This window comes from Sardina pilchardus, chromosome 7 (assembly GCF_963854185.1).
Source record: "Sardina pilchardus chromosome 7, fSarPil1.1, whole genome shotgun sequence".
NCBI classification, from domain to species: Eukaryota; Metazoa; Chordata; class Actinopteri; order Clupeiformes; family Clupeidae; genus Sardina; species Sardina pilchardus.
The window spans coordinates 15,198,423-15,223,143 of NC_085000.1; the positions used below are offsets into that span (position 1 = coordinate 15,198,423).

At 39.4% G+C, this 24,721-nt stretch overlaps 3 protein-coding genes across 6 annotated transcripts in view; 2 read left to right on the forward strand and 1 right to left on the reverse strand.

The window, feature by feature from the left end:
- Window positions 1-5,377, reverse strand: part of mib2 (MIB E3 ubiquitin protein ligase 2) — a 31,430-nt gene extending 26,053 nt beyond the window's left edge. The window contains exon 1 of one of the 3 annotated variants that reach the window (XM_062540836.1): window positions 5,047-5,377. Coding sequence is in view for 1 of the 3 variants with exons in the window: in XM_062540835.1 (XP_062396819.1) it covers window positions 1,214-1,253 (40 nt within the window). In the remaining 2 variants the exon portion in view is untranslated. Of the gene's footprint in view, window positions 1-1,213; window positions 1,339-2,475; window positions 2,596-5,046 lie in introns of those variants that run through there. The other 2 variants (XM_062540837.1, XM_062540835.1) reach the window with 2 other exon arrangements.
- Window positions 5,378-7,939: 2,562 nt separating this feature from the next.
- sdf4 (stromal cell derived factor 4) lies at window positions 7,940-15,710 on the forward strand. Of its 2 annotated transcripts, none has more exons than XM_062540839.1 (8): window positions 7,940-8,176; window positions 8,255-8,323; window positions 9,754-10,075; window positions 11,720-11,856; window positions 12,378-12,491; window positions 12,712-12,870; window positions 13,195-13,370; window positions 14,942-15,710. In XM_062540839.1, the coding sequence occupies exons 3-8, from the start codon at window positions 9,768-9,770 to the stop codon at window positions 15,116-15,118; spliced, it is 1,071 nt and encodes a 356-aa protein (XP_062396823.1). In that variant the 5' UTR covers window positions 7,940-8,176; window positions 8,255-8,323; window positions 9,754-9,767; the 3' UTR covers window positions 15,119-15,710. The 2 variants fall into 2 exon arrangements, with proteins under 2 accessions (XP_062396823.1, XP_062396822.1); XM_062540838.1 differs by having other exon boundaries at window positions 7,940-8,165.
- A 1,981-nt stretch (window positions 15,711-17,691) lies between these two features.
- Window positions 17,692-24,444, forward strand: LOC134088266 (coiled-coil domain-containing protein 42-like). The gene is made up of 7 exons (XM_062542188.1): window positions 17,692-17,792; window positions 18,596-18,701; window positions 19,531-19,635; window positions 19,885-20,085; window positions 20,614-20,835; window positions 21,663-21,827; window positions 24,247-24,444. Exons 1-7 carry the CDS (start codon window positions 17,728-17,730, stop codon window positions 24,325-24,327), a joined length of 945 nt encoding a protein of 314 aa, XP_062398172.1. The 5' UTR covers window positions 17,692-17,727; the 3' UTR covers window positions 24,328-24,444.
- The last annotated feature ends 277 nt before the right edge of the window (window positions 24,445-24,721 follow it).

The window sequence follows — 24,721 nt, forward strand, 5'->3', positions numbered from 1 at the left end:
TTAGGACAAGTTTACTTCACACACTGGCGACAAATTTGCTTGTTTTCAGAATGAGCCATTTTAAAACAAGTCAAACTCTTTTGAATGAAGTCAAATGATTATATGACAAAGGGCTACTGTAGGTAAGTTTTTTTTTTTTTTTTTGAAAACCGTAACAACTAGATTGTTCGAAAGACTTTTTTTCTTCATACAAGATGAATAACACTTGGTTAGATTGTATTAGATGAGTACAGTAGTTCTTGTAGTGTAGGAAATAGGAATCCTCTGTCAGCCGGAGGGATGCACAAGGCCATTTATAAGAGCTAAAAATAATATTTGAAGCGTTGCGGTAGCAATTGCATTCTTAATTAAATTAAACTGTGGTGCTGGTATTAGTGTCTGATGTCTGTGTGTGTGTGTGTGTGTGTGTGTGTGCAAGAACAGGGCAGCAAGAACCTTTGCAAAAAACAAAACAAAAAAAGAGGGCAGTTCCACCGTTATGGATGTAACAGTTGGACTCATATTGGTAAACAAAAGGCCTTACACCATTGACAAAATTAGTATCAGTAAATTCAGTAAAGTCACCATTTTCACCGGAATAGATCATTTAATCATCCAGATGATTTCTGAACTGGTTTATTAAGTTGAAATAGTTGCCAAGTGCCCCTTTAAATTCCCATAGAGGCAGACAGATTTTTACTATTAAAGGCAGTTATTTAATGGATCAAGAATTCTGCATCCTGCATCCTGCTAAAGTTCCCTTGGCCTTTGGAATTAAAATAGCCCCACATCATCACATACCCTTCACCTATGGTGTTTTTTTCAGTTTGCTGGTTTTAGTTGCACTGAGTTCAATGAGAACTAAATCAGATAATAGGCTAATTGACAAAAAAAACGAACAATTTTCACAGTGGAAAATGTGCTTCTCAAAAATCAAGTAACTGTCAAACATTATTGGAGTGTTGTTAAAAAAAATGAAGCATCACAGTGGTAAACATGCTCCTGTGTCAACTTTTTTGAGACGTGTTGCTGATATCAAAATACACATATATTTTCCAAAAAAATAAAAAATAATAAAATGTCTTCATTTCAACAACTGAGATCAACTGAGTCACTTCAATACGTTTGCATGATTTGCAAAATTTCTGTTTTAATATTTACATTCTACACAAAGTCCCAACATCTGTTGTCCCAAGCGTAAATCAGGATAGAATGTTTAAATAGTAGAGCCTACCAAAGTTATGCCCAGCTAACTTCTGTTCGTTCCTTCGCATTGTGAGGTATGTATTCCTGCTAATAGCCAAACATGATTCTGTTTTTTCTGGACAGGTCACTCTCAGATTGTTTCAAATGTGCTGACATGTTTGCTTTTGGGGTGAACTTTATTCTTTGTTTAGGAAAGGCATAGGCCTAACGCTTGTTTGCCAAAATGCTCAGTTTCAAAACTATTAGTGTTACAGCCATGCTGTTTTGAATTTCTCCATAAGTTTGGCAGAGAAGCACCTGTTTTGTGTTATATGATATGGAATGACCGTATGGTCATGTGAACCTGTGCTCAATAGCAGGTTTTCTTTCACAAACCCAGCGTTTCTCTGAATCGCCTCCCTCCCGTTGGGAAGAATCTCGAATTGATGGGCCAACATTCCCTTATGGGAAAGAAACTAGTTAACTAGGAAATGGCCATCAACTCCCGTGTGAAATCCTACTGTTTCAGTAAGGCTCATTATTATAACGGCCCGAGAACCTGTGGCCTGCACTACAGATGCAAGCTATAATTTCTATAAGGACCATTCATATTTTCATTAGGCTGCAGATTGCCTTAGCTAGTTTGTTTAACCAACCAATACATAAACTGTGGCCTGTAAGAATCCTCTAGTTTGTAAACAAAAAATGTCTTTTACTATCTTGAGATCTCACAGAAGAAATGGCTCATTTTGTAACTGTTACATGATCGTGTGTAGATTATTTGGATTATTTGCTTTGAAGAAAGGGATTTACAGTATTAGACAAAATTAGCCTGCCTATGGAGGTTATAATTCCAAGCCTATGGTTTCTTCAGTGACTGCTTGAATTTCAAAACTTCACGTGTGGATCAGATATGCTTTCTTTTCACATTCAAAAGCACTTTCACACACACATTTGTCTGAACACAAACAACAACTTTAGTATTTATAATGCCCTTCCACTGACTGTTGCCTTTTTATTTAGAATAAATATTGTTGTTATAGATACAGTGGGGATAATAGGCATTTGAATCTATGCTAAAGTTGACTAAAAAGAGGAATGTAAAATAGTCTTTAAAAAAAAATATCTTAATGCCTTCATTAAGAATGAGTAAAATCCAACTTTTAATGACACCAATTTTCTTTGTGAATGAAGAACGTATCATAGATAAATAAATGCTCTTCCTTAAAATAGGAGAGAATAAGTATTTGACCCGTATGTTAGCCTGTTTGTTGCTCATTGAGCTCAATGTAAATCTTACATCTCACTTACCAACTGGATTTACGAAGGAAAGCAAGCTGAAACAAACAATATAGCCTCTGACTGGTGCTGAGTAAATTGCCCATGTTGTGATCAGAATATTGAGGAAGATGATCCAGTGCAAGATCAGCAACTTGTAGGTTTCTCACACACTCACAATACACTCCCTCTCATACCAACCTCAAGTGTCTAGAGAACTTTAGTCATCCAATCAGAATCATATGGAACCGGTTATGTGGTTGGGTTGCCCTGCAACATTCCTCAAGCTAGGCATGCATTGACGATGTCAGAGACTTGTCTCCACTTTGTACCGCATGACAAGGGCCGCGTTTCCCACATTCGTTAAGAAGCTCTTAAGTGTTAAGAACTTCTTAGGAGCGCTCTAAGAACATTTTAAGAACGCTCCTAAGAAGTTCTTAGCACTTAAGAGCTTCTTAACGAATCTGGGAAACGCGGCCATAATTTCAGTTGTGACTTTCTGAGTGCATCTCTGACACAGTATTTAGGCGAAGAGATGCAACAGCCAGGTCAGCAGAGATCAGTTGATCAGGTCTGCAGTTTATGGCATGTCACGCAGGCAGAGAAAAGCTGTTGCTCTCAAACACTGTCCAGAGTCAGATTTAAGAAATGTTTACAAAGTGATATCATGCTCCATCTAAAGAGTATTTTTTAGAACTTTCAAAAAACAAAAATATCAGTATCTCATTTGGACACATGATGTTTCTAATGTATTTTGCGGTTTATTTTGACTTAAAATTAAGGTATTTGATATTCTATTTGAAAATACATTTTGATGTAATTTTGTCCATCCCTGTCAACAGCTGCATTAGCCAGGCAGCTACAGTGCTAGCATTTGTAAAATCATGTCGCACAGAGTGTAATATTGTAGCTGCCTGGATGTTCGAGTTACTGTAGATAGCGCTGATCGTTTTCAGGTTCTCACCTACAGTACTCAGTGACTTTGAGAAACAGAGATCTATGTGAAAAATGGCAAGAGCTTTCCTTTAAGATATCAGCAGCAACAGCAACACCACTGCCGTCTTTATGACAATCAGACCCTGTGAACACAGCAATACATATCATAATGTAGTTTGCCATACGCCTCCTATGTTTTTGCCATCCAGCATGGTGCAATCATCTGACTAGGCTAAGTCATGTGTCTGCAAATGGTCAATACAAAATAGGCGCTAACGTCACCTACAGGACCCCAGATAACTATAGCCATGCTAATGTCGAGCTCGTGATTCACAACTTCACCAGGTGTGAAAAAGCCTTGGAATCTGAGATATTTACAAAAAAGAATGCCCTTACAGATTTGAAACAGCTGCCTAATATTCGATCAAATATCATATATTTTTTAAATATTCCAATTATATTCGAATAACGAAGCTCAGAGTCAAATCCCTATTAAATGTGGATCTTCAACCACCTCATGGACCACCTCTGCTGTGTGGTCCTGTGACTGGAATGTAGAGATTCATTGTATTGGTCAAAACAGCCTCGGACTGTGATGAAAATCCAAGCCAAACACAAGGTCTCTGTGCTGGTTGCTAAACTTGATACACTTGAGAGTGCCATGATGACTATTATGTGGGACAGAATATTGGGTAGATTTACAGCAACCAGTGAAAAACTTCAAACAAGTGACAGATTAACTGTGATGCAGTGAAAGTTGCGTTGAGTAAAACTGATAATGTGAAAGAATGTTTAGGGCAATTGTCAGACAAAGAATTTTACCATGAACGCTCAGACTACGCAAGACTTTAAATGTTATTTTTGAAACCTTGAATACGGCAAGAAAGAACTTGATCATCTAGAGTTGAACCAAAGATCCTTCATTAGGCCTACTATTTAACCCTCTCTGGTTGAACATTCCATTATCCCTACATTTTATAGGCCTACCCTACACAAAATAGCCTACATAAGAATATTGAAGAACCACCAGGTAGACCTATGTGACGACTAACATTGGCTCTTTTCTATTTTCTAAAAATAAATCCCATCCACTCCGCTAAACTCTAGGAACGCAACCAGTAGGTGGCGATGAGATTACTTTCCCTACCCCCAGTAATCAGTCAGTCAATCTAGCCATCTGCTGTGCGTATGTTCGTTTGTTGTTGTCTTGCGCATGCGGGTCTGTTCAGGACTGTCACCAGTCCACACTGGGGGTAGGAATCTGATATTGGTTACACTTAATAAAAAACAATGTCAACAGCCACACAAAAAAATCGGATTTGGGCAAATACTAAAATTGAGCAAAACGTGCGGGGTGACCCTAGCAATATAGGTCAACTGTGTTCCGGAAATGAAGAGATTTGCTTTACAAGACACGGAACTTTGTTGCATATAAAGCCAAGAATTGGTTGGACTGGGTCTGAGCCCGCTCCCAGTCAACGTCACACTCCTCAACACAAAGCTAAAATTGGAGGACCGTATCTTTGTTTATTTATTTATGGATTAATTAATTTATTAGACAAATTGGATAACAAGCTGACTGCTACGTTAGGTGGCTAAACATAGGCTAAACATAACGTTGACAATGCTGATATGATAACGTTATACAATAAAATGAAACAAACTAACCTCGAGCTGGAATTCCTCAAGATCTGTCAGGATTTAACGTTACTCCTGTAACGCCACCCACCGTTCGAGGAATCATCAGAGAGGCATGATTTATTTTGTCACCTAACGGTAAGGTCAAGATATAGCATATGACCGAGATTAGAATAATGTTAACGTTAGCTATTCAGCCTTAAAATTGCGATGCCAGCCGACATGGCATATTTTAGGCACTCTAGCGTTGGTAATTGAAAAATATTTAATATTGTCAGAGCTACTGTAAAGCCATGTCGCTCAATAACAGTCACTTGCGCCAAACAGTATGAAGATAAAGAAATAGGGCAATTAACTCGCTGTATTCAATCGCCACCATAGTTTCCTTGAGAAATACAGCTTCCGGCCAAATTGTACCAATGTTCCAAAATAAAAGTCATGAGGTTCGTTCGAGATGGACTGCGGTTGACTTGTGGTCTGATGGCAGCCGATTTAGTAAAACGAAATCTCGAGCGCATGTTCTCTCAACATACTAAAAAAAAGTATTGACACCTCCGTATCTGTCTTTTCCATCACCTTGAACGCCGTGGTGGTTAATCACATTGTTTCTTCTAAACTGCCATTGTAAATGATAAGGCATTGTCAGTTGCCATTAATTGTTATATATCATAGACTGATAGGCCTCTGAAGTTTACCTACAATTTTTTTTTTCTTACAATCTTTGCCCATTCAAGGAGATCCGTTATCTTGAGCTGGGGATTTACAAATAAACAATACAATAGTTAAACTAGATGTACCGCGTGGCGGTACACAATATGACTGCCGCTCAGTTCTGCACATTCTCTCCACAAAAATAAATGATGCTTGTCAACTTGTCTGTATCTCCTACTTGTGCAACTTATATGCATATATCTTCTACTCTTACAAAGCGTGTTCATGAATGAGTGTGTACATGTGAGTTTGCTTTTGTGTTTAAGAGTGTGTGTGTGTGTGTCAGTGGCAGTTCTAGGATTTTTCTGAGACCGGCATTTTACACTGAGGGGCCAAGGACCGGTCAACATCCATGCACAGAAAATCTCTTGTTCAGTGTAGGTGCCTACATTTCACCAGTCTCACCTTGTTCAAATAGTTGTGCTAAAAAATATTATAAAAATATAATAGACCAAGAGGAAATACGTCGATATTTTAAACAGAAATCATAGGCATATAACATCATTTCAAGCTGCTAACATAGTCAGTGAACTGTGATCATGAACTTAACATAAGGGTACACAAGTTCAGGTTTGAATTCATTGTTAGCATGCTGATAGATTTTATGCATGGAAAGATAATGTTTAAAGTGTTTGAAGCAAAGATCATAGAGCGCTATGCTCTGTAGTCTTTGGACATCCTGACACTTTATTGATGATTTATGGTACAGGGGCACCTCAGGGGCCAATGAGATTTCAGCCCTAGAGTCACCAATAGTGTGTGTATGTGTGTCTGTGTGTGCATGTGTGTGTGTGCATGCGGATTTGTGTGTGTGTGTTGTACGCATGTTCAGGTATTTTGACCAATCAGATTTGTCTAAAAACGTAACAACAAAGATTGTCTATAAACCGTCTCTACTGTAGTAACAGTGTTGACCGACGCGTCACTTATGGCCTGAACAGACTACACAATTTTTTGTCTTTCACGATTATCTTTCATGATTGACACTGTTGAAATAATTCCTGAATGTTTTTGTTCAGAGCTGAACATGCAATTGTATTTGACAGAGGAAAAGGTTGCTATAGTGTCAAAATTGTAGCTTTCAATGTGGTACAATCTCTTTGTAAATTATGTTTCATTAAAAACATCCTGGCTCTCCCCTGGCTAGTTGTGAGCAACAGGCAGACACAAGATACAGCTTCAATCAAAGAGGTGCAGCTTTATTTAGTAATTCACAGCAATTCACTATCTTTACCTCAGTCACAATGTTAGTTTCATACCGTTACATCTTTGATTGTACATTTCATGGTATATTCTAAAATATCCACCATTACAAATATTATTGTTTTAAAACAAATTATAATATTGACTGGCGTTAAAATATATCCTATGTTGGATCAGTCAATGCGAAAAAAAAACAACGTTTTTGTCACAGAGAACCATTTAACTCAACATTTTATTTGCCCGCCTAGAGCTTATTGTCCCCCACCGAACAAAGTCAAAAGAAGCCCAATTGGGCGGGCCACCCAATCTGGCAACACTGCCCCTATCACTACTACAAGGCTGTTTTGTAGGCTAGGCCAGAGCTGTAGATGAAAACCAAGTGACGACACTCCCATAAGAGACCGTGGGAAAAAATGGCAGCGCTTTCCCATGCCATTTTCTGGGTTATGGGAGTTTTGGAACTATTAACAGACAATCTTTTGATCAGTAGTCAATGAGTTAATTGATTACCCTCTCCAGCATCCAGAAATAGGCTACATCCCACCCTCCTGCGATTCAGTCATTCATAGCAGTTTTTTTGGAACTTTTGATGGTATGGCGGCGACATCAAAAGTGTCGCAACTCTCATGGCTCTGAAAGCTATTCATTCAAAGCTCTGTAAAACTCATGACCAACACAACAATTTTACTATTAGACGTGGATATGGATAATTTACTGTATGCTCTATTAGAACGGGATAAAGATAATTCCTCAACTATTTAAACACTCGCAAATGAAATGTTGGATCTCCGAAGGTCTACAGAAGTGGACCGAAAATTGTTTACAGCTGTCACTCACTTCTGGTATGCACCTTTGTTTGCCGCTGATTGGCTTGTGGTTGGATAGGCGGGATATGTAAACGCTCGATGAGACGCACTTCCTGTGGCGTACTATATCCCTCTCGCTGATTGGTGGATCACCGGCATTTTCGTGCTGTCACTTCCTTATTCTACTTCCGCAAACTACAAGCCACTCAGAGATCAAAAATGTTAAAACGTACCAATACAGACACCACTACTGGTCAAAACCATAGACATACGTAGACCTTAGAAGGATAAAGCTGTTTTGATTTTTTTTCCACAATACATTTTTTTTACCTTCCTCCGCCCCCTTTGAGGTGGCCACGTGTAACGTTACAGAAACAGCTGGAGGATTTAGACCTGACATTTGACAATACGTGCAAGTTGGCTATCTGGGTAACGTTAACGTTAGTCTTTTGTTTTTTTAAAACAACTGTTAAGTTAGCTTACATCAACAGCTACTTAAATGTTATTTTGTTTCTCAGTTGTTGGATGACCAAACTCGGTCAATCACGTATAACGTTCGCGTTGTAAACACCTCACCAACAACACAGGTAAGTAGGCTAACATTAAACCAGGTCAGCTACTATTAACAGTTGTGCCATATCCCATCACATGTAAAATTGTCATGCTATGATATGTAACGTTAAAATATTAAGCCCCGTAAAATGTCATCAGCAAAGTGGTCGGCCTTGCTAGTAATAAGGCCTTGACGATAGTATTATAACTCACTCGTAACATCATCGCAATGGGTCAGACTCGTTTAGCAAAGCTTCCTTAAAAGTATGATGTTACAAGGCAAATCCACGTATTATGTAATTAGCTGACTATTAGGCTTGTCTTGGCCTCAAACGAACTTCTAAAGGCGATCGAATATTTTCAGTGAACGAAGACGATTATGTGGTTCGCTTGTTTTTTCTGCCGTTTTATTACCTGGTTTTATTTGTGCTTTATGCTTACTTCCGCCTTCTGACATTTCCAGTTCAAATTGAAGCAGGACACCACTGTCAGTAGAACACCAGAAAAGCATGTACAATGTCAACTGGGTCTTGGTATTTTTTAGGAATTGTACATTTGACTGGTGTGTAACTGATACTGTATGTGGGTTAATGACGTTTGATTGCATACTTTGCCACAGCTTTACGTCACAGACACTATGGTTATGGGATTTGGCAGACGCTTTTTTCCCAAAGCGCCATACAAATAAAAACAATACAATAAGTAATTTAACAGTGAACAATTTGAAAGTTAGTCAGACCACATTAGGGAGAATAGCAGTAATAAACAACAATAGACCCATGCAGATCTGACTTGATGTAATGCATGCTGGGTTGGACACAGTGCATACTGGGATGCAGGCAATGCAAATTGGTTAGAAATTCTGTCCAACTTCCTCCAGACGGGGTGGGACTTACCGCCTTGACACCATGTCACATGTCCTTAAAGTATTGCAGGAATCTGCGCCTGCATCCAGTTCCAGATTATGCAGGCTGTTACGATTGACTGACACGTGTGCACACACACATACACACACACACACACAATCAAAATCATACACTGGAGACTTTAGACTCTCCATGGCTTAGTTAATGATGGGGCTAATAACACCACATTTTTATAATGGTTTGTGTAAACCGAGACATTTTAGCATCCCGACTTTTATCGGCTTTTTTCGGGACTCGGGATGCTCAAAATTGGGACTGTCTTGGTTAAACCAGAATGTCTGGTCACCTAGTTGACTAGGTAATCAAGGGTGACAAAATGTATAACACTGGAATTTAATAAAAACATGTTATAGATCCAAAATATTAGGGACACAAAGTTTGAGCTAAATCTGAGATGCAGCAACCATTTTCCTCGATTTTGTCTGATTTTGCACTGACTGACCCAGATAAAGTACCCTCTCCCTTATTTAAAGTGGTTAATATGCTAGTTCCTAGGATATGGTGTTTAACAGTGTTGTTTTTCTCTTATCATTATTCAGAAACACTTGCAACTATGACTGGTGGGTCGAACGCCAAGTGCGGCATGTGGACAGGCTTCTGCACTCTACTCTCCGTGTTGCTTATTCTTGATGTCCATGGTCGTCCGGCCAATATTTCTGTACTTAAGGAAAAAGTGCCTAACAGCAAAGAAGAAAATGAGATTCTTCCACCAGACCATCTTAATGGAGTGAAGATGGAAATGGATGGACATCTGAACAGAGATTTCAATAAGGAAGTGTTTCTTGGCAAGGAAATCGAAGAGTTTGAGGAGGACTCAGAGCCCCGCAGGAACAGGGAAAAGCTGGTGGACATTTTCCAAAAGTAATGTATTTGCACTTCTGCATTGACACCTACACCTATACAGTCGTTTTGCATTATTGACATCTTAAATCTTATATCAGACATATCCCCTTAACATGTGTAGGAGGTAGGCTACATTCATACACCCTGTCTAATTTGCATCTTAAACCTGGGAAATTTGCATCTTAAACCTGTCGGGGAAGCTCTGCAGAGAAATATGCAAGCATAAAACGAGCGAAAACGAAAAACGATCGCCAATCCTGCATAGTTCCTCTTTAAATTCATGAAATGGAATTTGAATTAAATTGGCCCTGTCCCACAGGAAGTTGAATTTGAATTTGAATTTGAATTTGAATTGGAATGACAGGAAGTGGAATTCAATTCATGGCAAACAAGCCATTCAAACAATTCCACAGTCACAGAACAGGAAGAATGTGTTGAATCTCACATACATTCAGTACTGGGAAGGTTTTAGTGAATTACCTTAACATTGTGTGCTGATTCTTGAATTTCCCCTTGGGGATCAATAAAGTATCTATCTATCTATCTATCTATCTATCTGATAACCAGCAAATATAGATGGCCGATAGTTGCGTGCCTGCCTGCCTGTGTGCATGCTCTCTCCTGCTCAAACGAAAGGTGTGCACATGCATATAGTTCTGCATTAAAGGTATACGATGCAACGTTTTTCAGTTAATCAATTCCTTCCATACTGTTATATATGATTAAATGAGTCATTACCGGTCGAACAGTGTTTTTTTTGGCCGCTCTAGTGGTCTGTAGCGGTAGAACCACGCTTGCAACTTCAAGAGACCTCGGGCACGCACCCATGCTCTACTCCAGGAAGTGTCATGTAAAGTCTCATGAAAAGGCACGGCAGACTAACCGATTGAGGAGTTTTGTAAAACATACACGCTAAAGCTGTAGGGGAAGCTCTGCAAAGAAATATGCAAGCAAAAAACGAGCGAAAATGAAAGCGAAACCGGCGATGAAATTGCCAATCCTGCATAGTATACCTTTAAATTGATTTTGATAATGTGTTCACCATCTTTACAGAACATTGTAAATTAATAGTCTACTGTCATGTATTTAATGGGATGCATGAGTTGGGAAGTTATAGTGGGCCAATTTGATGTGAATACACACTCAAGAGAAATTCTCTCTCCTTGTTGAGTAGCCTGATGGTACATGTGTACGTCTGTATACCTGCAGGCACGCCTGACAAAGAGAACATAGGCCTATGATTTAAAACACTTTTTTTTTCCCGACATTGCCCTTTTCATCTCGCGTACCCTCTTGTGGAATTCCGTGTACCACCGTTTGGGAATCCCTGTCAATTACCTCCAGAGCTGGACAGGCTAGATGATGGGACTGTCAAGCTACACTCAGGGGCAATGGGGCAAAGTGGCACAAGGCTCCTGATTAAAGTACAACCAAACAAAGCGGCAGCGATGGCACAAGTCATTTGAAAGGACGAAATATGATTCAGCCTATCATAATCAAGGACCGGAACTATGCGTTATAGAATTATGATGAACTTAATATTGTTAAATTATATTTCTAATACACTCATATTGTATTGAATGGCAACAGAATTCTCTTGGTCTAGTGATTCCAGTGATACGTAAATCTCATTGTTCTACTCTGACTGACTGTCTTTTGCAGGGTGGATTTGAACCATGACAACAGTGTGAGTGCTAAGGAAATGCAGCGGTGGATCATGGAGAAGACAGAGGAACATTTCCAGGAGGCTGTGAGAGAGAACAAGCTCAGCTTTCGGGCTGTTGACCCTGATGGAGATGGTGAGGGGGGTTCTCCTAAGTACTGTATAGATCCTATCTATATTCATAAAGCTGACACAGGACTGGTAAAGCCAGTCTTAAACACATTATCTATCTAAGCTGAAGCGTAGATCCTTCAAAAAGTGAGACATGATGAGCACGTCTGGTAAACTCTTGCCCTTTTCGATTATAAGGAGTAAAGCTGATCTTGGTACTCATACAGTATATTCATTGTTTGGACTCCCATTAATTATTATTTATTTTTTTTAAAACATCTATTTTTATGTGCTAAAGTTGTGAAGAAGACATTGTTTTTTTTTTTTCTCAGTAAACTACTACTACCATTGCTCCATTGAGATTGAATGGGATATAGCCAACTAGCTATTTACGATAACTCCCCTTTTTGCTGTGAAAGGAGAATCTTATTCTGATAGACAAGACAAATGTATTGGATGCAACAATTTGTAAATTCTTAATTTCTTGTGTATAATTTCATCTTTTTTCTTCCTTTGAGATTAAGTAACATTTTCATCCGACCGTAGGGCATGTGACGTGGGATGAGTACCGTGTTAAGTTTCTGGCCAGCAAAGGCTTCAATGAGAGAGAAGTGGCAGAGAAAGTAAAAAATAATGAAGAGCTCAAAGTGGATGAGGAAAGTAAGTATGAATTTGTCAATGTTATCTCCATTAACTCTTCACAGATTCATAAAAATAACTTTCTCAGCAAGATATTTTTTTGTATGGTATACATTTTCTTGTCAAGATGTGAATTTATTGTAATCAAAAGAGTGGCTGTATAGAGAGACTGATGTATTGATTTTGCAGTGGGTCAAAAGTTGTATTGTAATTCTAAAGAGTATATTTTTACACCGTGCAGCTCAGGAGGTTTTGGAGAGTCTGAAAGACCGCTGGTTCCAGGCAGATAATCCCCCAGCTGACCAACTGCTGAACGAGGAGGAGTTTCTATCTTTCTTACACCCTGAACACAGCCGTGGCATGCTCAAGTACATGGTGAAGGAGATTGTTCGTGACCTAGGTACTATATACCATTTCAGCATCAATGTGATGTGATCATGCACAATCATCATTTTACCAGTGGAAGCTGCTAGTGAGGTTGAAATGTTGGAAAGTTGTTTATGGCACAAAATTAAACAAGAAAGGATTGTAATGTCCGCAACACTGATAAATTGCTCCCGTTTTTTCTTTTTTTTTTTCATTAAAAGGGAGCAATTTATCAGTGTTGCGGACATTACAATCCTTTCTTAAGTTACTCTCCATTTGTCCTGCACCTGCAAGGTGGGATGTGCACACAGCTACTTTTTCACAAAATTAAACAAGCCTCTCTGTGTTCTGTGTTTAGATCAGGATGGTGACAAAAAGCTTACCCTGTCTGAATTCATATCGCTGCCCATGGGGACGGTGGAAAACCAGCAGGCTCAGGACATCGATGACGACTGGGTCCGTGAGAGGAGAAAAGAATTTCAAGATGTCATCGATGGCAATCACGACGGGATTGTGACAATGGAAGAACTGGAGGTGGGGACAGTTTCGTTCACAATGTTTCAGTGAACACTTTTAAGGGAACTAGTTGTTGTTACTTGGAAAAGTGATGATTTAGCAAAATTACTGGTATGAATAAGACTTAATAACTACTTGCTGCTGCAAGTCCACAGTATCACTTCAGAGCTTCATTCATAGATGTATTGTTGTACTAAGTATGTTGTCTACAAAGTACTTTTTGTACATGTTGCTTGGTTGATAATGTTATATAACAGAGGACTTTGAAAATATGGGGAAGATTTTTGACAGATTGTATAGTCTAGACCAGGGGTAGGCAACCTATGGCACGGGTGCCACTGCTGGCACGCCGAGGCATAATCACTGGCACACCTCACCAGCATCAGCAAAAAAAAAAATCTCAGACTGACGAAGTGACAAACTACAAACCCCAGATAAAAAAAGCTCAGCCAAGAAAAGCAAGGACAGGGATCACACTGACTGGTAGGCAAGATATACCTTTTAATTGAGACATATAGCCTATGATCCATTTTAGCCTCAGCCCACACTGTTCAGTTAAATAGGCCTGCTGTTGCCTATAAAATGTTGTGGCCGTTTCGTTTGTTATGCAAGGCTATAATAATAATAATAATTATTATTATTATTATTATTAACATTTTATTTTATTAGCACATTTTCAATGTAAAATAAAATTCCAAATTTGTAGAAGTATATTCCCGTTGTTTGTGTGTTTTTTAACCATTATTGTTGATAGTGGCACACTCATTGACTAGAAATTTTGAAATTGGCACTGGAGGTCTCAAAGGTTGCCGACCCCTGGTCTAGACTCTAGTCCATGGGTTCCCAAACTCCATGAATGTGGGCCTACCCTCTGAAAACAGTGACACCTCCGCGCCCTTGCAGCTAGCTTGGCGGCACTGTTGCTAAGTTACGTTATGAAGTTTGGCACAATACATTCTCACACAGGATAGGGATCAATACTACTTTCCACTATCCAAAAGATTTAGTATACATCTCTTCTATGATTTATTTCGATTTTATAATGTTGACAATTGCATAATCATTGAAAAAAAGCATAGATAGTTCTAAAATAAAATAAAAGTTTTTCCTTCTTTTTTGAATCAACCTTCCGCGCCTCCCCTCAAATTATTTGGTGCCCCCCAGGGGAGGCGCGCCTCACAGTTTGGGAACCCCTGGTCTAGTCTTTCATAGACTAGAATTTTGGAATCTTGCAGGGTCACTATTTATACGACTGGGGGTTGGGCGATATGACAAAAAAATAATATTGCAATAATTTTAGTCTATTTCTCGATATACACGATATACATCATGATATTTAGAAATGTACTTTAAAATAATTAATGAATTCTCACTTTCACCCTGTGATGCTGTAATTCATTACCCTGGATACCAGACTCTCTGATTGAGGGCATTACAAAGTTGGGGGTTTTTTTACCCACACCTTATTGCTTTTCAAATGACCTAAAATCAAGCGTGCACTGATTTTCTATTTTGAATTGAACTTTGTCTGTCACACATAATTACATCTGTCACACAAATGAATGAAATTGCCTTCATTTATCTTTCAGGAGTACATGGATCCCATGAATGAGTACAACGCTCTGAATGAGGCCAAGCAGATGATTGCCGTAGCTGATGAAAATCAAAACCACAATCTGGAGTTAGAGGAGATCCTCAAGTACAGCGAGTATTTCACAGGAAGCAAGCTCATGGACTATGCCCGCAACGTTCACGAGGAGTTCTAATTTTTCATGTATTCCGCTCATCTCTGTTTGCCTATCTGTCTGGATGCAGTGGCCAAATCCAGTGACATTCTGTTTATATTGGTGTGATAAAAGTGATCCATGGAATGATTGAGTGTTTATTTGCATTTATTAATTTAGCAGGTCACTTGTATCCAAAGCAACTTGCAGTACAGTACTGTTTCCATCAGTATGTGAGTGCCCTAGGTAAACCACGACCTCAGTGTTGTCAGCAGCTTTTGCAGTATTTGTGGTGTTGGTGTTGTTAATTGTTGCATTGTACAATTATGTGTACACTACCATGCAAAAGTTTGTAATCACCTGAGGAACTTTTTTTTTTTTTTTTTCAATTCAAATAACCCAACATTTTTCAGAAATATAGCGCTATGTAAATGGATATTACAGCTGGAGATGGCTGGGTTTTAATATGTACATGGGAGTAGGCCCATGTCCTGCCACCATCACTGTGTTTTAATGACATATGATATTATAAGATCAGCCTAAATTATCATGTTTAGAAGAACCCTTTTCATGTGGTTGAAAATAATTGTGCTGTTCCTTAAGAAAGCAATAAAACGGAATGGCTTTCAGCAAATTGAGTATTTGCTATGTGGATTATCAGCACTTGTGGATTCATCTTACTAATAAGACAGCCATACATGCAGATAAACATAATTTGTCTGGCTTTTATTATGCTTGGATTTTGTGATATTTATCGAGAATTATGATGGTGCCTTCATGTGCCGACGTGAAAAATGCACATGAACACCCTCTCGTGGTATTTTCCACTGGGCAACTAGTTGCCGAGTTGAAATAACCTTTGACCTTTTCAAAATAGCAGAGAAACTGCAGAGTTGTGAATGATAGCATTGTGCACTACTAAACATTTTTTGTTGCTGTTAGCAGATCGTTTTTGTAGCCTATACAATGTTGTGTCATTGACAATTGTAATATAACATGAGAATATCTGACATCAGAAGCAAATATTACAAGCAGCCCAGAGTAATGCAGCTAGCTGCTAATCAGAAATACATTACAGCTAAAGTTTATGTCCGCACTGACGCTAACGAGAAAGCATATTACTGTCAAAACATGATTTTAGGATTATAAATTAAGATTAACCAGAACCGATTTAAAACATCTTACCTCAGTTTGTCCAAAAGCTGTGTGTCAGTGGTCCGTGTAACGCTTTGCAGTGCTTTGTTCTATTTGCAGAATTCACATGAAAATATGGAAAATGGGTTCAAAACTTTCATTATCCATTTGTCAGACTACTCAGCAAATGGACAATTGATGCTATATTTTAACTTTCGAGTGTGGTTTTTGAAACGGTAAATAATGAATTTGAAACAAAACTAAAATTGAGTCCATTTTCCAATTTTCCATTTTTCCATTTCTGCATCGTGGTTGGACTGAACCAAACGCGCCAAGGGATAGGCCTACGTGGCGCCTCTGGCCAGTTGCAGAGATAGGCTATAAATGATACAGATCGAGTCAAATTCATGCCAAGTGAGCTCGAGACGTAGGCCTATCTAGACCGACTGGAGGCGATTGAGGACCGCTCAACTCCTCATTCCCTCACCTGCGCCCTCGATGGTTAGACTTCACAGTCCTTCAGATAGCCTACAGTAACTTGTCTCATGCACTTGTTGCAATCTCTGCTGATGGTGCTGGTCTGTGTGTGTGTGTGTGTGTGTGTGTGTGTGTGTGTGTGTGTGTGTGTGTGTGTGTGTGTGTGTGTGTGTGTGTGTGTGTGTGTGTGTGTGTTGGGGGGGGTCTATGGTGCGGAGTCGGTGACGCTTTCATGCTGCCTATGCAAGCCTACGATAGCATTTGTTCACAGTTGTTGACGGTTTGAATAAATGTGAGCAACCCTACCCATGAACTAAAACCTCTCCACCAGCATGCCTACAGAAGCTGTTAAACAACAAGTTGACAAGAGTAGGCTAAGCCCATTAATAACATCCCATTCTTAACCCAAGCAGACATCGGGTGAAGTGAAACCTCTGGGCCACAACGCAACTCTCCGGTAACCCCCAGCGTTCATGGTTCAGTCCAACCCCAAGCGCAAAAACACAAAGTTAGAGTCAATGTTTGACTTTCGAACTTCTGAGGAGAAAATCCCAAGTGTACTCAATGCAAAACAATAAAACACACAACAATCATCAATTTACCGAGTAGTCTGAAAAATAAATAATAGAAATTTTAAACATTTTTTCATTATTTTCATGTGAAATCTGCAAATAGAACAAAGCACTGCAAAGCGTTACACGGACCGTCAGTACCAGTCGATGTAATCTTGATGTAATGTGTCGAAGTAAAAGTGCAGAAGGCGTCCGGCTGCCAAGTCATGCATCATCTTCAAGTATCGAAAACATTTCGCGCCATAAACTTCTTAACCAATCATAGCACATTATAGCCTGTGTTGTCAGTTTACGGGGAAGATTTTAGAAATAAAATCAGTCATTGGACAGCTGAGATAGAACTAGAACTAGGTCATCATTACTTTTGTAACGAAATTAGGGCTGGGCTGGCTGTTGCTCGGCAACCATTCTTTTTTCTCATCTCAGGTTACAACCAGGTTACAACGTTAGCCAACTTTAGAATATACAATGTCTGTAAACTTATCTGATTATTTCAAAAGCTACTTCGGCGAAAACCTTCGTGATCAGTTGGTGTAAGTAGCCTACCAGAGCACAACTTTAAAAAAAAAGATTTTATATATGTATTTTGGGCACAACAAATATATTTTTAGAACTAGCAGCTAGGCTAACATTGGAGCTAGCTGACTGCTACACCAGGCGCATAACTCAAGCGTAAATGTGTGCAGTAGTTAATAATCACTGTAATGAAATCAATGGAAGTAGTGTTGTGTTTTTTCATGATTCAAAAAATGTATTCATGGTCATAAGCTGTAAGTTTGGGCCTACTGTACTGCTGTAAGCTGTGCTTTGGGCCAAATCAATGCATTTGCTGTGAGAGTCAAGACATTACTATCTTCAGCAAAATAGACCAACAGTCAGGAGAGCAGGGTTTGAGAAAACACATGTTGTTGTTCGAAGGTCAGGGGAGAGGTGAGATCATCGGCTGGTGGGGAGAGAGCACAGATAGGGGCCAGGTGTATGATAATGAAGTAAACAAGAACCTCTTTTCTTTTGTCTGGGACAGAACCAGGAAAAAAAAGAGATTACACTGTATGCGTATAATATTTATATTATGATCGAATACACAATACACTTGACCTTGCTCAATGCTGATTGGCTAAAGCAATAATTGCCAGGTTCACTTATCCTAAACACTATAGTGAATGAGTTTTGCTAAACTCACATTTTTGTGTCAACATAAGGTTGAAGAAGAAAAAATTAATACAAAATATTTTTTGTCCAGTTGAAACACCTTATTTGTCTTCTTCGACCCAGTATGACATAGGGTTTTTGACCAATAGGAGATACTGATCTGATCCATTCTTCTTTCAACTAGCAAAGCCACTTCAGGAGGGGATGACATCATTGCACCCTCCTCCCGTCTGTTACAAAAGAGGCGGGAGGCCATGGAAGTCCATGATGCCATGAGGATGCAAAGAGAGGTAGGTGCTCGGGTCCACTGTCGCTGCTTGCAGCTACTGGTTTTTTTCCCTGGACAAAAACTCATGAAATTGTAAAGAGAAGGAGATATCCCAACAGGGCACTGAATCTCCCTTGAAATGCGTGTGTGAACAATGGACAGACAGGCTGAGGAGTTAGATGGTAATGTTATTACGAGAAAACCCACGATTATCTTACTCCTGAAGATTAAAAACGTATCTCTAATAGTTTACCAAGTAACTAGTTTGTCAGTTACTGCAGAGTATGGCATGGCACACGAGATATGCAACTGGTAGGTAAGTGAACAATTTATTTGGCATTAACCCTTTTGTGCCCGTGCTAACATTTTTGGTGATGGAATTAAGTTCTCTGTATTGAGCACATGTGCCTCGGCTCCATTATTCAAAGGACACAAGCATGACAGCTATACAAGTGACTGTTGGCTTAAAGTGTTTATCTGCGGTAACAAGTGTAGTAGTAATCCAAGTGTTGGTTGTGCATAAAATATTTATGGATTAGACAATAGACAAACTACGCTTTATTATTCTCTAACCTTTTGGTAAATAATAAGCAAATGTTTTTGAAGGAATCTATGTGAGTCACTCTGTGGAATCCCAAATAATGTCATATTTTATGTCAATTTGACATTGTTTGGGATGTCTTCATTATGACAATTTGACACACCAAGATGACATATCCTGCAGATGGCTTTGGTCATGACAATTTGACATAAGAGGTTGTGCTGCTGTAGAGCTGCCACACAATCTAGTCATGATGGTAGCTTCATGCCCTCAAGAAACTGGTCTCCTCACTCATACTTGTTCCTCTCAGGACTTTGACACAACTTTAAGAGCTTTGCGTGTTCGAAAGGATGAGCTGTATGACAAGGAAAGACAGATGAGGGAGTACCTCCATAGATTTGACAACTTTTTGAAGGTAATCCCCTGTCCAGTTCAGCCAAAAAAATCTATTTTGTATTGTTTTTTGTATGAAGAGGCTTACCTTACTCTCTCAAAAGAGAATTTGCCTTAATTTAAGAAGACTTTGACTTATTTCAAGGAGTCATATCAAGACAAATTTGCTCAATGTTAGGTCAGATTTGATTAGATGTTTTTGCAGTGCAGGATGTATAGCGTTGGCTAATAGCACAGGTGTATGTCAGTCTTATCATGAGCCGTCCTACAGGATAACGAAATGAAACGTTGCCGCGCCATAAGAAAAGCGGGCCAAGAAAGGGAGCTGACCAAACAGAAGTGGGAGGACCTCTGTGTCTTAAAAAAGGAGATGAAGACTCTGATACAAGAGAGAAATTATTTGGAGACGCACGTAAAGAAGAATGCTATTTACCCCAATTACCTTGATAAGGTGGTGCAGATCAGTGAGCAGGTAGGTCACTTGTGTGGGACAGATAGTATGTTTTTTTTTTTTTAACTTTAGAGTAACATTTCCAAAATCATTTTGATGACATGTGATACAATGAATGGAGTGCCTTGCCTCCGAGCAACGGATTGTTTATTTAGTGTAAGCACGGCACAACAGACATTCAAAGGAACAATAGGGGGGGGGAAATCCTTTACCAATGCGACGAAGAAGTAGGGAGAAGGAAGGCTCTGTTTTGTGGGTTTGTACAAATAAACAAAAGGTTAGCCTCTTACACTTAAATGTGCTTTCTGCTGTTAACAATAGTCTAAACAGTTTTGTTATGGCGATCACATGGATTCAAAAATTAGCTCCATGTCGCTGGCCCCTACCATGTCGACGATGCGTCAAATTTTACACACTGTGTGTCCATTATCCCCAGGCCCCTACTTAGTAGTACATTTACCTAATGTAACAATGACTGTGGCAAGATTCAGAATTCAGGACATTCAAAGCATGCAGCTCAAGCCATGGTATTTATTTTTGGTCTGTCAGTTCCAGGAGGCACGCCAAGTGATGTCACGGTATGACACCCTGATGCTAACCCGTGAGGATCTGGTCCAGACCACCCAGCAGAACCAGGACAGCACAGAGAATGCCCGTACACAGCTGACCCGATTCATTGAACAGAGCAACGACACACTGCTTCACTACAACAACACCCTCGCTCAACTGCAGAGTCAGCTGGACCATGCTCGGGAAGAGGGCATGATCTGGGTATGAGATTTGAATTCACCACACCCCACTTATTTTTCTACACATCCACAAGCCTTCATTGATACTTCAGAAACATCAGGTACTCCTTTACAGACACAATAAGGTACCCTATCAGGGCTAGTGTCTGATATATTTTGAAACATCTGTTGGTCTTGTAAGCCTTGCTATCAGGATAAACAGACATTTCATAAGATAAAACAATTTCGCCAAACATAGCTCTTGGAGTTCAGTGCAAAAACACATCTGGAATATTCTGCTACCATGTGGACAAAGCAGTGGCTTAAGGATAGGAAGGTGAATGTCCTTGAGTCGCCAAGTCACAGCCCTTAATTAAATCCTATAGAAAGGTTTAGGTTGTTTTTTTTATCTGTATAAATTTAAAGATGTTCAGATGTATATGGCTTGGATGCAATGTGTTTTGAATGTTGAATAGGAAAAAATGATTATGATGATGAAAATCAGAACCACTGTCTTGTTTAAAAAAGGAAACTTTTGTGACTTGACTTGTGACTTGCTTGACCCAAGCTATGACTTGACTTGCTTTATTGTCATAAAAAATGACTTGGACTTGCTTGAGATTTGAAAGTTAAGACTTGAGACTTGCTTGTGTGACTTAAAGCTATGTAATCCACTGCACCATAAATGTTGACAAAAAAATGCTCAAAGACGGCCAAAACAGATTGCAATTTTAATGGACCTGGCGCTACAAACTCTGAAGTAAAACATTCCTGTCAAAAATAACAAGAACAAGGTGCAGTGTCCCCCCAATTATGCTACAGGACATGCTTGGTGATGAAGACATAGCGTGATTACTTTTATGTCCCTAGGAATCAAGATGGGCCCACATTCAAAACACAGCTGCCAAAAAAACTCTGTTGTTGGGTACTATCAAGATGGCCACCCTGAACTTGTACCAAAGCGTGTGCAAGCACTCTAGAGACACAAGGGAACAACAGGTTACCCCTGAAGACACACCAAGGCAGCTGGACAAGGTATTTGTCCTTCATATATTATTACTTGTATTTTAATATTCAGTATGGCTGGTATGATAACATGGCAGGAGAGATAAGTCAAAACTATACAGCATTCTTTTTTCTTCAGCATGTTCTCTGTCAGGATATTCCTAATATTACTGCCTCAGGCAGAATACCCTTAACTCGTGACAAAGGGGGTGGCATGGTCTTTATTAGAAAGTTGTGACATGGACAGAGTAAATGACAGACAGGCAAAGTTGACACTGTCCTTCCCTTGGTCTGTCAGATCATAATATGATAAAATACATTGGTATTTTTTATTATATGTCAACATGAAATGACATGGCCTGCATATACTGTATAAGGCCTGATGAAAGTAGACCGCTAGGCTGCCGAAGTTGTGTGCAACATCTGCTCCAGTGAAGTCCACGTAAAAGATGGACAGACAACCAATCTGAACAGTTGCGTGTGCACCAACTAGCAGAATATTCCAAATTCCATATTTGTCAGCGTGTGCTGGGCCTAGCAGAACTACAGCGCCCTCCACAATTATTGGCACCCCTGGTTAAGATGTGTTCTTTAGCTTCTGATAAATTATTTTTTTTTTCCAAATAATGTAGGACCACAATGAAAAAAAGCGTAAAATCCAACCTTTAATACAAGTGCATTTATTTAGAAGGAAAAAAAATCCCACTTTAAGAAATAATTATTTTACATCAAATCATGTGTGCCACAATTATTGGCACCCCTGATGTAAATGCTTTGTACAACCCCCTTTTGCTAATAAAACAGCACCTAATCTTGTCTTATAATGTTTCACAAGATTAGAGAAAACAGAAAGAGGGATCTTCGACCATTCCTCTTTGCACAAAATCTCCAAATCATCCAACGACCTGGGTTCTCTCCTCTGCACTCTCCTCTTCAACTCACCACACAGGTTTTCAATGGGGTTGAGGTCTGGGAACTGAGATGGCCATGGTAGGAGCTTGATACGGTGTCTGGTGAACCATTTCTGTGTAGACTTGGCCATATGTTTAGGGTCATTATCTTGCTGAAAGACCCAGTGACGATCCATCTTCAGCTTTCGGGCAGAGGCCACCAGATTTTGATTTAAAATGTCCTGGTATTTCAAAGCATTCATGATGCCATGCACCCTAACAAGGTTCCCAGGCCCTTGGAAGATAAACAGGCCCACAGCATCACCGATCCTCCCCCATACTTCACAGTGGGCATGAGGTGCTGTTCTGCATACTCATCTTTTTGTTACGCCAGACCCACTTAGAGTGTTTGTTGCCAAAAAGCTCTAACGTTGTCTCATCTGACCAAAGCACACGGTCCCAGTTGAAGGCCCAGTACCGCTCCAGACGTTTGTGCTTATGATTTTGAGTGAGAAAGGTTGTTTTCCCTGCATGCCTCCCAAACAACTTGTTGGCATGTAGATAGTGCCTGATGGTTGTTTTGGAGACTTTGTGACCCCAAGATGCAACCATTTGATGCAATTCTGTAACAGTGAGTTTTGAAGATTTTTTTATTTCTCTTACCATCCTCCTCACTGTGCGTGGTGGCAAAATAAACATGCATCCTCTTCCAGGCTTGTTTACCACTGTTCCAGTTGTTTTAAACTTCTTAACGATTCCTCTGACCATAGATATGGGCAGGTGTGTGAGTGGCTATTTTCTTATAGCCATTGCCTTAGTTGTGAAGGTCGACACACATCTGCCTTACTTGAACAGTGTGTTCCTTTGTCTTTCCCATGTTGAAGATAAATGGCCTCTGTGTCACGTCATATTGATAGCCCAGGGAAACAGGATGTTAAGAATTACTAATTAAATGTTCCTACATACTGATTGACTTTGTAAACTACTGTAGAAATGACAGAAATGACAGAAATACTTTAATTACATTTATTTCCTAGGAATTGTTAGGGGTGCCAATAATTGTGGAACAGGTGATTTTATGAAGAATAATTATTTCTTAATGTAGGATTTTTTTCCTTCTAAATAAATGCACTTGTATTAAAGGTTGGATTTTACGCTTTTTTTTCATTGTGGTCCTATATTATTTGGAAAGAAAATGAATTTATTAGAAGCTAAAGAACACATCTTAACCAGGGGTGCCAATAATTGTGGAGGGCGCTGTACGTGCCATTTCTTTCCATTGGCAAATCACTTTATGACTCATATTGTTAACTAGACCATCTTTGGCCTAATCATGAGGGCGGGCCGTAATATTCCCAGGTGGCCTGAATGCAGCATAATTGCAGGTATTCTTGTGACATCGTCGAGATCAAAGATGGCTGTTCCCTGGTGGTAAAAATCTGAATTTCTTTGTTGTTTTTCAACAAAGCCACTTGAAGTTTGAGCCTTAAGTTTGTAAAAGGCACCTATACTCTGAATTGGTAACAGTCAAAGTTGATAGTCTTATGTTTGGTTTTCAGATTCAGACATTCCTGACTGACCTAATCTCCATTTGGGAAGAGGTGAATAAACAGGATGCAGCCCTCACTGCACACCGCTGAATGAAAGGCACCAGAGATATGATATTTTAGAAGTTTATAGAAGATTGCTAATTCAATTTTTATAGAATTGTTGATGTATTTTGCTTCTTTTTTATATAACATGTTTCAAAAACACTTTACAGAGCCCAACTTCCTAATTTCAGAATCCTAATTCCCCTGGCCCGTTTACCAAAAGCACACGCAATAAGTGTGTTCTAGAATGCCATGGGCGCTTATGTGCACCGACTTAACATGCCCAACTATAAATGCACTCAGAGCGCAGACCTCCACCTGTATTGTTCTTCCTTGGTTGTCAGACATGAGAACCTAAACTATTCAGATCGCCACAACGTGGCCATACCATGCCATTACACCACTAAGCGAAAAACATAATCGCCTCCTGAATCTAGACGGT

What these genes read in the sequence shown, in the direction of transcription:
- sdf4 (XM_062540839.1), top strand. Translation starts at nt 9,768, where the DNA reads ATGACTGGTGGGTCGAACGCCAAGTGCGGCATGTGGACAGGCTTCTGC. An exon ending in GCTCAAAGTGGATGAGGAAA is followed by an intron (nt 12,492 to 12,711) that starts GTAAGTATGAAT and finishes TACACCGTGCAG; the next exon opens with CTCAGGAGGTTTTGGAGAGT. An exon ending in GGAGATTGTTCGTGACCTAG is followed by an intron (nt 12,871 to 13,194) that starts GTACTATATACC and finishes TTCTGTGTTTAG; the next exon opens with ATCAGGATGGTGACAAAAAG.
- LOC134088266 (XM_062542188.1), top strand. Translation starts at nt 17,728, where the DNA reads ATGTCTGTAAACTTATCTGATTATTTCAAAAGCTACTTCGGCGAAAAC. An exon ending in AACCTTCGTGATCAGTTGGT is followed by an intron (nt 17,793 to 18,595) that starts GTAAGTAGCCTA and finishes TCTTTCAACTAG; the next exon opens with CAAAGCCACTTCAGGAGGGG. An exon ending in GATTTGACAACTTTTTGAAG is followed by an intron (nt 19,636 to 19,884) that starts GTAATCCCCTGT and finishes GCCGTCCTACAG; the next exon opens with GATAACGAAATGAAACGTTG.